At 41.5% G+C, this 14060-nt stretch overlaps 1 protein-coding gene across 1 annotated transcript in view; it reads left to right on the top strand.

The window, feature by feature from the left end:
• USP13 (ubiquitin specific peptidase 13 (isopeptidase T-3)) overlaps window positions 1-14060 on the top strand; it is a 105271-nt gene that overhangs the window by 8223 nt on the left and 82988 nt on the right. Inside the window, exon 2 of the mRNA XM_012639387.1 lies at window positions 12170-12295. Within this exon, the coding sequence (XP_012494841.1) occupies window positions 12170-12295 (126 nt within the window). The remainder of the gene's footprint in view (window positions 1-12169; window positions 12296-14060) is intronic.

Here is a 14060-nt window from a genome sequence, read left to right as displayed (position 1 = left end):
CCTTGCACTGTGAGGCTCAGGCGCTGATCATCTCTTGCCTGGACTCCTGCAGAAGCCTCTTAACTAATCACCTTGCTTTCCCTACTGGTCTTTCATACTGCACTCTCATATATTTTTCTAAAACATGGGTCCGATCGTGTCATTTCCTAGCCTAGAAGTCCTCAGTGGCACCATTTAGACCTTCCTGACATAGCACATCAAGTCAGTTTACCTTGTTGATCCAGCTTTGTGCCCTCCACTTACGTTCCCTCTGGCTCAGGGAACTTTCCGTCCTGTAGGTGCTCTGTGCTCTCACCACTGCGTGTGTTTGCTCGTGGTCTTCCCTTGGCCTGGCATGCCTTCTCCCGACCTGCGCCCCCCTGGGGAAAGCCTGTGGATCCTCTAAAGCCAGCTCAGGTGTTCCCTCTGAGGACTCTTCCCCCTGCCCTGGTCCCCCTAGCTGAGTTAGATACTTATTTTCCTTTGTTTTCAAAGCACTTTGGACATCTCTGTCATAGGTGGGATATGGATTGTTGAAGATATAGAATAGCTGAGGTCTTAGAGAATTAAAAGAAAAAGAGCAGAGGACTGAAAACTGTGCCATTCATGAACCTGTGCTATTAAGCCTGTATCTTTCCTGATTTTCTGCTTTTTTTTTTAAAGATCACGAGCATATCTTTTACAATAAAGAGTGTTATTAATAGCCAATATGGTATTTTTATTTTATCATAGTATCTGAAAAATCATAGATTTGACCCTTGAAAACCCAGGGCAAGATGTCTTGGGTACTTGCTGAGTGTTTTCTGTGTTGTGATTCTAGATGCCCTGGGGGGGTTGGTAGCAGATCCCACATTGGGCCCCCGATGGAGATGACAAGAGGGCTTGTCTCTCTGAGTGCTGCCCAGGCCTCCCTCTGGGCTGCCGCTCAGTTCAGTCTTGTGATCAGATGAGAACTCCCCTTGTCCCCACACACAGGGAAGATGTGAACAGGAGCACCTATTTTTAGGGCTAGAACATCAGGGAAATGCAACAATGACCAGACTTTAACGAATCTGAACATGCCTGTGGACTAGAGATGTTGCTTGAGGTGAGAATAAATATGAGCTTCCTGTGATAAGATTAAAAATGAAACATTTTGTTTTGTGTTAATTAGCAAAGTATTAGTGCTTATCTAGCATCGACTATGCACCCAGCACTGTGGTAGGTGCTAGAGGGGCTAGAGAGGATGTGAGTAACTGGGAGGGAAGCAGAAGACCGCAGGAGGGAAGAGTGGGACATGGATCCCTATCATAGGTGCACTGATTTCAAGAGTCTATTACGCATTAAACATTGAACTAGGTGCTTTTATATACGTAATCTCATTTCATTATGATAGTAATTGGCTTATAAATTATAGTGACCGTTGTTGCCCCTGTTTTTCAGATTAGGAAACTGAGAATCAGAGAGGTTAGGTAATTTGTTCAAGGACTTGTTCGAAGACCGGTACATGACAGTGATGGGATTTAAACCCTAATGTGTCAGGAGGTTAGACCCTGCAGCACTTATAGAATATTTGTTTTAAACAATGTGGGGCTTAAAATGTGTGAATGGAGATTTCAGGCCTGGGAACAGTTGGTAAAATCTAGAAGAGTTACTGGCCTGGACAACTAGATGGGCTCTAAATAGGTGGCATTTTGGAGGAGGTGGAACCAAGCTTGGGTATGTGAGGGAGTGAACTGTCTTTATGGAAGGGAGGGATACTGGGAGAGGGATCCTGGGAGACCTCAACAAGGTTGAATCCTCTGTGGGTGGTAAAGGAGGCTGGTCTTCGTAAGGTTAGGAGCAAGGGAACAGCATGAAGACAGTGGTCATTTAGCGCTGCTGTCCTGGAAGTGGAATGAGGAACAGGAGGCTACAGGCAGCAGCGGAGAAAGGAATTTACCTATCGTATCCTTTGTGTAAAGCCGCTGAATTGCTCCTTTGGCCGTGCCATTTGGGCAGGTTCCGCCATGGAGTCTCCAGCCTGAGCTTTGGAAGGAGCCTCAGTTGGTGTGGGTTCTCTCTCCAGGCCCCCAGTTTTGTTGCTAGAAACAAGTCGACTAGGGTGGGTGGACTGTGGGGGCTGCTGAATCTTGCAGCTGCTTCGCCAGTGTCTCAGAGCCCAGCACCTTGGGTCTTGCCAAGTGGCCTGTGTTTGTCAGGGAGCTGTCAGCCTGGAGTGGCCACCTCCCAGGACTCCAGATGTCCTTTTGCATTTGGGGAGTGGATCTGGGGTGGCGGGGGTAGAGGGGCGCTGCCAAATCCTCTCCCCTCCCCTACAGGAAAGCCTGGCAGGGCTCCTGGCACAGGCTACCTACTTGAGTGGGGTGGCTCTCCTTGGCCGTCCCTCCCGTTTTCCTGAATGAAACAGCCTTGAAAAAAGAGAAGAAACTGCTGTTTTCCTCAAGCCCCCACAACAGCGAGTGCTTGCTGACATCCGCCCACCTGGCTCCTGGCACCAAAATGACATCTGCTTCTCAGTTGCACCAGGCAGCATGTGGGAGGCCACACTGGTCTGGGTTCAAATCCAGTCCCCCTTACTACTTAGTAGTCACGTGACTTTAGCAAATGCTTTAATTGCACTGAATTTCTCCGAGCCTTGGTTTTTCCCTCTGTAGTACCTACCTTGCAGGGTTGTTGTAATCATGGCTGCGTCTTAAACACTCCTTGCTGTTCTCCCTGGAGCTCTCCCCTCGCTGGCTCTCACTTTCTAGCCAGGGGATCTGTGGCAGAGGGTGTTTGCCATTTTCTTTGGGGTGTGGTGGGGGGATCCCTCTGAGAAGAAGGTGACGTGGCATTTGTGGGGTCTTGGGGTTTCCAAAGAAAGACATCTTTTACTTGGCAATTCTGCAGGGGCTCTGCGCTACAGTGGAAGCCGTGGGCACAGGTATTTGCCGGCCTCTTGGAGGGGAACTGTGCTCAGGACTTTTATTCCTACTCAAATTCAGTTGAGAGATGGGCTTTTATGGGTTAGCCTGGAAACCCAGTCCTCAGGTTTAACGTAGTTTATCAGGGGAATTGCATCCTGAAGAAAACCATCTCTTTTTAAAAATAAAATAAAAATAAGAAAAGGCTGTAAAAGGTTGTACTGTTGACAAGGTGGTTTCACATTTTCTTTCTTTGGATGTAGCGGGGAACTGCCGAAGGTGCTCAGCTCAGAGTCGTCATCCACTGCTGGTTTTCCCATCGCCCGTTTGTCCTGTGAGCCTCATGGTAGCTGCCCCGGCCCTTCCCCAGCTGTGGCGGGGATAGTGTCCTCATCACTCAAGAGGACGGATTCGGTTTTATGCTTAGGAAAAAAATTATTGTAATAAGTGGTGCCTCCGTGGAACAGTCAATTTACAGAGGAGTCAAAACCCAGTTGTTCAGACTCTGCTGTTAGCTGTTTGGGACCAGGCCGTGCAGCCCTAAGGCGTAGGAGTCCTCTGCAGAGAGGAATACTTAGAAAGTTGGAGCAAGCTGGAAGAATCATTATTGCATCAACATTTCTATTTTTTTCTTAACATTTCATGGCCACAGGCATGATTTATCAGGGAGGCTACACTCCGCTGGGATTATATGCATTTGTTTTGTCTACTTAGTTTATGTAGACAAATTTACTTGGCTAGATTTACTGTTGAAACCAGGGTTTTAGAGTTTGCAACTACTGTATTGGTAATTCTGTTTTACTGGTGGCCTGTGTGGGTCATTCCCTGCTATCCAGCCTGTTTTCTCATAGCGTTTTGTCTCCATTGTATTTCCCCTTTCTGTGTGTTGCGTGCCTGCTGCACTTGTTCTGCGACTTTGTTTTACTTTCTTACTGCACGTTTGCTTCTCATTTGCATGTACGTAATTTTTGCATTTTAAAACTCTTGTCTGGTTTGCTCTAAAAGCCAGAATGTCCTGGGGATCTGTGCTCTGGTTACTGGAATAGTCATGTCTGCCATTCAGATATGGAAGTACCTGAGAGATTGAATTAATAGGTAGATGGTTGCTCGATGAAAGCAAGCGTTGAGCAGGGAGAGGGGATGGTCTCATGGAGTAATGAGTCAAACTGTTTGGAGTTGTCCTTGGTTCCACCCTTTTCCACGCATCTCTACATCTAATCCATCTTCTGTGCTAGGTGAGCTCTATCCTAAAGTTGTATGCTGAATCTGTCCAAGAGTGCCCATCTCTGCTGTGAACCCCCTCCTCTCTTTTTCCTGCCACCGCCCCTAGGCTAAGCCACCATCTGGCCTTGTTTAGGCAAAGGCTGTCTAGAAAAACCTTCTGTGAGTTATGGATTTGTTTTGTGTCTGTGCCGTCTAGTAGGGGAGGGTAGCCACTAGCCACGTTTGGCTACTGAGCACTTAAAATGTGGTCAGTGCAATTAAGGAACCGAGTTTTTAATTTAACTTTTAAAATTTAAATATCCTCATGTGGCTATGGCTACTGTATTAGATACATGGGTCTGGACTATATAATAGCTTTTTTTTTGAGACAAGGTCTCCCTGTGTTGCCCAGGCTCAGCCTCCCACAGTGCTGAGATTACAGGCGTGAGCCGCCACACCTGGCCAATGACAGCCTCTTAACTGTATATATTCCTTAATCCTCTCCATAATTCTTCCCTAGTAGCCAGAGTGATCTTTGAAAAATGTAGATGGGATCGTGGCACTTCTCGCTTTTAGAGCCCTCCAGTGGCTTCGCCTGCTCAGGAGCTCCCCAGCTCTCCCCATGCCTGTGACGTCTCCTCGAGCTGGTCTTTGCAGCCCTCTCCTCCTCCTGTCCTGCCACCTCCTCTCATGCTACTCTAGCATCCCGGCTTGCTTTCTGTTCTTTGAAGGAGTAGCTAAGCTTTTTCTGGGGCTGTGGCCTTTGTGTCTGCTGTTTTGTCTGCCTAGGCGCACTTTGCTTGCCTGGCCACTGGTCCTTGACATCTCAGCCCGCCAGAGAGTCCTCCCCACCTGGCTGTATAGAGACCCCAAGCACTTGGGCTCCTCTTATCACTGCTGGAAATTTTCTTCTACTACACTTTCTTGCTTATTTTTTGTCTCCCTTTCCTAGGAGATACATGTCATTAGGACACCAGCCTTGCTTGTGTCCCTGCTGTCGTCCTGCCCCACTCCCCCATCTCCTTCTCTTGCCCCCTGGAGAAGACATCTCAGCCTCATTCTTTCTCAGGGCTTCTTTTCCATTCCTTGTGCCTACCACCCCCTTCTGTAAACGTGGGTGGCAGCCACCTGGGGTGCAGTGTCCCTGAGTAGTTTCATTTTTCTCAGTTGTAATTACAGTCTCATTTGCCTTCCTGAGACTACGTTCTTCATCACCTCTGTTTTACTTGTGTGTTCCCAAATTTCCTCAGCTACAGATCTCAAGATAGTCTTAGTTATTTCCACCACACTTTAGTCTGGGTAGCAAGAGTAAGGCTGTGCAGTTGGGTTGCTGAAGCCTAAGGGAAGCCAGGTTTAAGAAAAGGGCACATTTGAAAGACTGTTATATTCCATACAACTATATTTGGGTTCTAAGTACATTCAGTTAAGAAAAATTTTATTTATTTTTTAATTAAAAAAGGAATCCATATTCCTGAAGAAAAATTAGAAAATTCCAAAAGACAACAGGAAGAAAAAAAATCCCACATTATCTCCCCATGCCTAGACAACATCATACACCAGGCAGAGTGTACACACTGGGTATCGCATTGTACATACTGTTTCGTTACCTGCTCTCTTACTCAAAATACCATGCACATCTTTTCCTATCCGTAAATACTCATCCACTAGTCGATTTTCAATGGCTAAGGAATGTTACATTTCCTGGATGTACCATAAATTATTAAGCAAATCTGTTCTTGGGTGTTGAGTTTACTTCCTTTTCACGATTATAAGCAGTTAATTTAGTTAATTTCTTTTTTTTTCTTTTTTAAACCGTCAATGTTCTGGAAAATACTGTGTTCTTGTCTTCTTCGTCTTTCTTTAGCAAGGGCATGAGTCACAGTCTTCCCGTGGTGTTAGTATGTAATTTGTCCTGGACGTGGATTTGTTGTGACTCCATCTACCTACATCATGTTTCTCTTTGCGGCAGTGACCGCTTGTTTTCCACAGGAGACACTGTTCTGCAGTTATAAAAACAAGCGTTACGCAGCTCCCCTGTTTCCTGAGTGCATTGCTCACACATGCTCACTCTCCCTTCCTGTCTTCCAGCCGGGAGGCTGGTCTCCAAGAAAACACCATCGTAAACAGAGTTCTCTGCAAACCAACTGATTGCCAGTGTAGTGTATTTTTATTTAAAATGACTGTTCACTTGCTACTCTGAAACATGTTGTAACCTTGACCTTTATATTGGCCACCGTTTTAACATTCTTTTAAATGGCAGGCAATATATTAATAAAAGGAGTAATTTTGTCCTTGATGTTACTTCTGAATAGAATGTAGGGTAATACATTGTAAAGTAATAAATGAATTTATATATATTGAAATGCATTGAAGCATGGGTTTAACAACACATGGCCTTCTAATGCTGCTTCTTTCTTTTGTGGTTTGATTGTGGAGTGGGAGAAGCTGTCAAAAGGAGTCATTATAGAGCCCTGTGCGGTATTTCTTGCCTTCCTTGTGATTGCAGGTGTTGAAATATTCTTGCATTTGGTCAAGTTTCTCTTTAGTACATCATGAAAATGATCGTTAGAATCCTATTTAGCTTAGAGCATGCAGAGAACTGTTCATTGGTCATTCTGGGCTGGATCCCCTCTGAGAATGGGACCCAGATAGGGTCCAGGGTGGGATGGGGGTGTGGAAATGGCAGCTGCCATCCTGAAGAAACACGTGGGGCTGGCTTGGTTACAGCCTGTGGAAGAGCTGGGGCAATGGGGTTCAAGAGTCCAAGCTGCTAAGAGTGACATTAGCCAAACAAATCTGAAAAGCCAGTGTTCCTGCTGGTGCCCCAGGCTGTTTTTCTATCCGTGACCATCAGTTTTATTTTGATAATCTCTGTTGTTTAGTTATGCCAAATGCTTTAAATAGAACCTGTACTGTGAAATATTTTAAATTCAGATCAGAAGGGCATTGAAGAACGATTTGAGAGAGAGTGAGAAATAATGACGCAAAATTGTCATTCATTCCGCAAATGTTTGTTCAATCCTGCCCTGTACGGGGTACTGTTTTTAGGATTCAGTAATGAATATGACACAGTTATCCTACCCTCAAGAAGTAAATGTGTGGTTCAGCTTCTGAATGTACTGGCCCCAAATGAAGGAAGCTTGGGTTTCTCGCAGCCGCAGATTTCAATGAACATGATGCTAACAATTGTGAAGTGATAGCGGATTTGGGGTCAAGCGCTGTCAGAGCAGAAGCTGAGCAGGGGGACGTGGGAATCATTCATGGGCAGAGACTGGCTGGGTGTGGGATCCGGGGAGCAGCTGCAGTCTTGGGTTGCGGGTGTTGATGTGAGCCGCTCTGAAGGCTGGAGGCCTGACCTGTGTCCTGAAGGTCCTTAAGGTGACACTTTCTGGTGACACTCTTTGACTTGGGGAGAGTTCACCTAATCCTAGACCAGTGCTACCCAAAGTGTGCCAGCTGACTGTGCCGAGAGATAAATGCCAACATCGAGAGTAGTGTTTAGAGATTTCTATAGTAACTTGACATTGCAGCCACATCCAAGTACGAGACCTGAGAGTTTGCCCAGGATGTAGACGCACTTGGGTTTTGTGGAACTTGTAACATATATGCGAATACATCTGCATCTGGCAGGAGCTGTGAACTAGTCACGTGTGGTGGGACCACGCATTTTTCCTTAATGGATAGAAATGAAACTAAACAAAAAAGAAAGCAAAACGACCTCTTTCTTCATGACCCTAGTTGGAGAAGCACCACCCTAGAGGAAGCAAGAATGCAGTGGGAGGTGAGGGTGTGGGCAAGAATGAAAATCAAGAGCTTAAATAAATATAAAATTGTTTATTGCATTCCAGTTTCATTTCAGACCTTTGTCAACGCTCCAACTTCCCGTCCCCTCATCCGCTTCCCCACTCGTCATCTGCATGTGCTCTTTTTTCATTAATGTTATTTTCCTATACACATTTATATGCACATTATACACAATTCTGTACATATTCTTCACATACATACACACAATTCATAAATTTGTCATTTTAAATAATGTTACAGTATTTCGTTGTGTTTCCATGCCACAGTTTCTTAACTCCTCTATGTAGGGCCATTGCTCCATTTTCTTGTTATAAATAGTGTATCTCTGAATATTTTTGTACAAAAATTTGGGTTTTTTTTTTCCCCCTCTTTCTTTTGGGTTCCTGAAGTCTACACCTAAAGAGGAAATACCGTGTCAAAGGTCATGGTTTTATTGCTCTCTAGGATGACTGAATCAATTTATATTGTAGGAGGGGATATACAGGTTTTCTTTGTGGATTCAGGCTGTGCGATTTTAATAGTTTTTGCTGGTTTACAAGGCATATACTCATGCCTCAAGATCATCTTAATATGCTTACTTCAGGAGATTGTGAGGATGTGATGATTTGATTTTGAATATTTTCTTATATTTAAAACCAAATGGTCTTTTACATCAAAATAAAATTAAAAACAAAATAAAACAAAAAAAATTTTTTTACTACATTGAACCTGAATGTTGACATCTTATAATTTTATCAGTTTTTACATAGTTTGGATACAAGCTTTTATTCATTATACTTTACATCTTTTTTTTTTTTTTTTGAGACAGAGTCTCACTTTGTTGCCCGGGCTAGAGTGCCGTGGCATCAGCCTAGCTCACAGCAACCTCAAACTCCTGGGCTCAAGCGATCCTCCTGCCTCAGCCTCCCGAGTAGCTGGGACTACAGACATGCACCACCATGCCCGGCTAATTTTTTCTATATATTTTTAGCTGTCCAATTAATTTCTTTTTATTTTTGGTAGAGACGGGGTCTCGCTCTTGCTCAGGCTGGTCTCGAACTCCTGAGCTCAAACAATCCGCCCCTCGGCCTCCCAGAGTGCTAGGATTACAGGCATGGGCCACCTTGCCCAGCCTAATTTTTTTTTTTTTTTTTTGAGAAAGGGTCTCACGATGTTGCCCAGGCTGGTCTTGAACTCCTGGCCTCAACAGATCCTCTTGCCTCAGCCTCCTAAAGTGCTGGGATTACAGGCGTGAGCCACCACACTTAGCCAAGAATTTTTCTCTTTGATGATGGACTTTGTGACGATATTAAGCAACTCCAAAAATTGAGAATGAATGTTTGGTATATTAAATTTCTATCAAATTCCCTAATAAGTCAAAAGTCTTGATAATGAAATTAGCAAAGACTTTATGATTATCTTAGAAACTACTTCATAAACTCTTGCATTATAGAGCAATTCTGTGTTTTTCTTCAGAAAAATGCTGCCCTTGAACATGTTTCCTTATTTTTGCTTGCTAATTTCTTGGTTCTTCCACTAGTTGCCTAATTTTTTTTCTTACAGGTTAATATTTGTTGCCCCCAACATGTGTGGCTGTCACATTTGCTTATTCTTCCTTCTGTCTGTTTTCCCCAATTATAAAATGATTGAGATAATAGGATGATCATGATTAGCCCATAAGAAATAATAACCAATGTTTATGTAATGACTTGCAGTAAAGAAAGCACTTTAACGTGTTTCATCTGCTTTAAACTTTGTGCATCCCTGTGTGGTGGGAATTATTGCTACCACCTTGTTTAAGGAGGAAAATACTGGAGCCCAGAGACTGGGATGACAACCTGCCTCAGGCCACAGAGATAGTTGGTGACAGTACAGTCCTCTGTTACAAATCCCATATTTTCCTGGTGTATCTTCTGGTTTGAATTCTTTGGTCAAATTATATTTTATTGGAGGAGAATGAAACTGTTATTTTTTTTGATCACAATATGTGATACTTAATTTAATGGGCTTAATGAATAATTGATCATGTACTGATGCAATATTTTTTTTCTTAAGAGTTCCATGCCAAAGAATATGTTTATTTAAACAAAAATCTTTTGAAAATACCTAATCTATTGATCAAATGAGTGTAATATGTTTTCTCTAGTTAAAGGAATTTTCTACTTTTATTCAAATGATCTAATTTAAAGGGAAAAATGTTATCCAGAAGCACAAGCTATGTACTATAATTATGGGTTTTTGGATGCTATTTTGTAGTCACATTTTAAAAGTTTCATTTGCAGGTATGTGTTGCTAGTATATAAAATTGCAATTGACTTTTGTCTATTAACCTCTATCCTATGACCTTGCTAAATTCACTTATTAGTATTACTAGTTTTATTTTCACTGGTTTATAGATTCCTTAGTATTCTCCTTATAGACTATATTGTCATTAGCAAATAGAGACCATTTTACTTTTTTCTTTGTGATCTTAATATCTTTTATTTATTTATTTATTTATTTAGCTTTATTGCAATGTATATACTACAGTAAGAGGCACATATTTGAGTTAATGCTGTTAAATATTCTCGTTGTGACAGGACTTCTTTATATCCTGGCTTATAAACCATAGATACAATGTTAGAGAATTGTGTTGTTAGAAATTTTAAAAAATTAACGATCTTTAGTTATTGGAGCTTTAAGCAATTATTTTTTGTATATTTGTAATGTGCATCGATGTCTGTTTTGTTATTATAATTGTACTATATTGAAATGCAGTGTAAGGAGCTAGGCATGGTGGCTTATGTCTGCAACCCTAGCACTTTGGGAGGTAGAGGTGGGAGATCACTGGAGACCAGCCTGAACAATAAAGTGAGACCTCATCTCTATAAAAAATAGAAAAATTATCCAGACGTGGTGGTGCACACCTGTAGTCCCAGCTATTCGGGAAGCTGAGGCGGGAGGATCACTTGAGCCCATTAGTTTGAGGTTGCTGTGAGATATGATGATGCCACTGCACTCTAGTCTGGGTGACAGAGCGACACCCTGCCTCAAAAAAAAAAAAAAAAATGTGGTGTAAGCAATTTTGTAATGTGTTTGTTGGCAATTTTGACAGGGGTTTCAAAGTTAGTTTTTTCATTATTTGGAGGACTGAGACTTAACTGTAGCTTAATAAAATCTATTTCCATTGAGGAAAGTGGCTAATTTTATAGCCTATGTTTACAAAGAGGCAGGTTAAGCAGAGTGAGAGAAAAGGAGATATGAAATTTAGATAGAAAATCAGGCATCTGAAATGTAAACAGTATCCTTGACTGTTGATTTTAGCAGTATGTCTTTAATTAATATTATGTGCCTTGAAATGTGGCCTAGAGGGATAAAAAGAGAAATAGATTCAAATTTAACTCTGACACTTCCGAGCTGTGCGAACTTGGAGAAGTGACTTATCCTTAGTTTTTTTAAAACTGTACAATAATGATAAGCAGCTTGCAGGCATTAGAAATAATACATGTAAATACCTGGCACATATCAGACATGGAATAATATTAATATGTAGCTATGATTATTATAGGACTCCATCCTTTATTATTTACTTATTTTTATTGCAGGTTGAGTATCCCATATCCAAAATGTTTGGTACCAGAAGTGTTTTGGGTTTTGGATTTTTGAATATTTGCATTATTATTATTAAATTATAAATATAATTTCAAAATGCTCTAAAATCTGAAACTTTTTGAGCACTGACATGATGCTCAAAGGAAATGCTCATTGGAGTGTTTCTGATTTAGGATTTTTAGATTAGGGATACTCAACCTGTATTTATTTATTAAATTGTTATGATTTATTAATGGATTCCCTAAAATACCATGTGTCACCAAAAGTAGGGAACAGTATCTTTGAAGAACCCTGTCCTGCTAAAAAGACCTAAAACTTTATGTTCCTGGAGACTTGAACTGATGACTGAGGAAGAATGATGATAAAATACTACAGTAATGGTAGTATTGGATCCCTGTTAGCTTTCTTCCAGCCCTCTTCCCCAGCCCATTTTGGAGATTCAGACAAGCATGTTTATTTCCCAGGGCCTCTGAGGATCTCACCTGACTGAATGTAGCCAGCATTTGGTACACGGAGTGCTCAGCTGTCCAGGAGCATCTGGACCTCAGGGCTAGGGTGGCAGCTGCCACTGTGGGCGTCTGTGGAGCTATTGGAGGGTCACTGATGATGACTGCAAGACCAGTGGTGGCCCTTTGCCAAGCTTTGTCTTTATTGTTTGCCTTCCTTCCCCTTCCTTTTTCTATATCTAGACGACTTGGCTAATGTTGTACTCTGTCTCTTCCTTCTAGAATTCTGAAGGTGGACTCTATGTATGCATGAATACGTTTTTGGCCTTTGGAAGGGAACATGTTGAAAGACATTTTCGAAAAACTGGACAGAGTGTATACATGCACCTGAAAAGACACGTTCGAGAGGTGAGATACGCTTTTGGAGAACTGGCCTTGCTGTCTTTCCTGTAACATTGTCTCGGTGTGTTTTATCACAGGGAGGTTTTTTTTCTTTGAGACACAGTCTCACTCTGTTGCCAGGGGCTAGAGTGCCATGGTTTCAGCCTAGCTCACAGCAACCTCAAACTCCTGGGCTCAGGCAATCCTGCTGCCTCAGCCTCCCGAGTAGCTGGGACTACAGGCATGAGCCACCATGCCCGTCTAATTTTTTCTATATATTTTTAGTTGTCCAGCTAATTTCTTTCTATTTTTAGTAGAGACGGGGTCTCGCTCTTGCTCAGGCCGGTCTTGAACTCCTGACCTTGAGTGATTCTCCTGCCTCGGCCTTCTAGAGTGCTAGGATTACAGGCGTGAGCTACCGCACCTGGCCTATCAAAGGGAAATTTTACTATGTCCATGTAACTTCTGATTTTCTTGGATGATGGGAAACAAAAGCAGCACTGTTTGTAGAAATTCAGATTCCCCAAACCTTATATTAACCAATTGTATTCTTCTTCCTCTAACCCTCTGATTGGAGTTGTTAAGAAGACATATGTTGACTGATTGAGAAAAAAAATTAAAGTTAAAAAATACAGAAAAGTACAGAAAATAAAGCCAGTGACACTTAGGGATCCAAAAATCAGGAATAAAAAACATTTGGATGTTTTTGCTTCAGATTTTTCTTTTTTTAAGTGAGAGAAATAGTTTCCCTGAAAATTCAAGTTCCTTTTGTTCCCCTTCCTCCTCTGAAGTAACTACTGCTGTGAATTTGTTTGTTATTGTCATGCATGTCATTATATTTTCTTAACACATGTGTATTCATGAATGGTATATAGGGTGACTTTACATATTTTGAAGATGTAGAGAAATGCTATCATATTGTTAGTTATAATTCTGCAAAGAGTTTTCCCCCTCAGCAATGTTTTTGGAATATATCCCATGTTGAGATACATCTGGATGTACTTAATTCATTTTAATTGTTGTTTGGTATTTCATTTTATGAGTACCTTGTAATTTATTCTGTTCTCCTATTGATGAACATTCAGATTGTTTCTGTTTTTTGCTGCTCTGTTCTATTTATTCTATTTTTGCTACTCTATTTTATTTATTCTCCTATTGATGAGCATTTAGATTGTTTCTATTTTTTTGCTACTCTAAACAATGCAACAATTAACATTTTTATATACTTCTCTCGGGAGTACATGTACAAGATTTCTTCAGGAAATATATCTTTAATAGATGTGGTCTTGCTGGCTCATGAATGTGCTTATCTTCATTTTTACTGGATATTGCCAAATCTCTCCCCAGGGTGATTGTACCAATTTACACTTCTATCTGCAGTGATTATGAATTCCTGTTTTCCCATACCCTCACCGACCCTTCATCAGAGCTCTAATTTTTGCCAATCTGATAGTTATGAAGTGGTATCTAAATATTTGGCATTTTCTTCTTTGAAGGTTGAACATCTTTTTATGTTTATCTCCCATTCTCTTTTCTGATTTGTCCTATTTCTCTATGGGTTTATCTTTTTCTTATAAATTTGATGAGTTCTTTTTACATTTGAGATACCAAACCTTTGTCTGATATATACTAAATTTTCTTTTACTTTGTATATGAATTATTTTGTAGAATAGAAGTTATAATTTTTTTTTCTTTTAAAGACATGGTGTTGTGCTTTGTTGCCCAGGCTGGAGTGCAGTGGTATAATCCTAGCTCACTGAACTCCTGGGCTCAAGGGATCCTCTTGCCTCAG

The sequence above is a fragment of the Propithecus coquereli genome, unplaced genomic scaffold (assembly GCF_000956105.1).
Source record: "Propithecus coquereli isolate 6110/MARCELLA unplaced genomic scaffold, Pcoq_1.0 Scaffold14, whole genome shotgun sequence".
Classification (NCBI taxonomy): domain Eukaryota; kingdom Metazoa; phylum Chordata; class Mammalia; order Primates; family Indriidae; genus Propithecus; species Propithecus coquereli.
The sequence above is the reverse complement of the archived record's forward strand: the minus strand, read 5'-3'. Positions and strand labels throughout refer to the sequence as shown.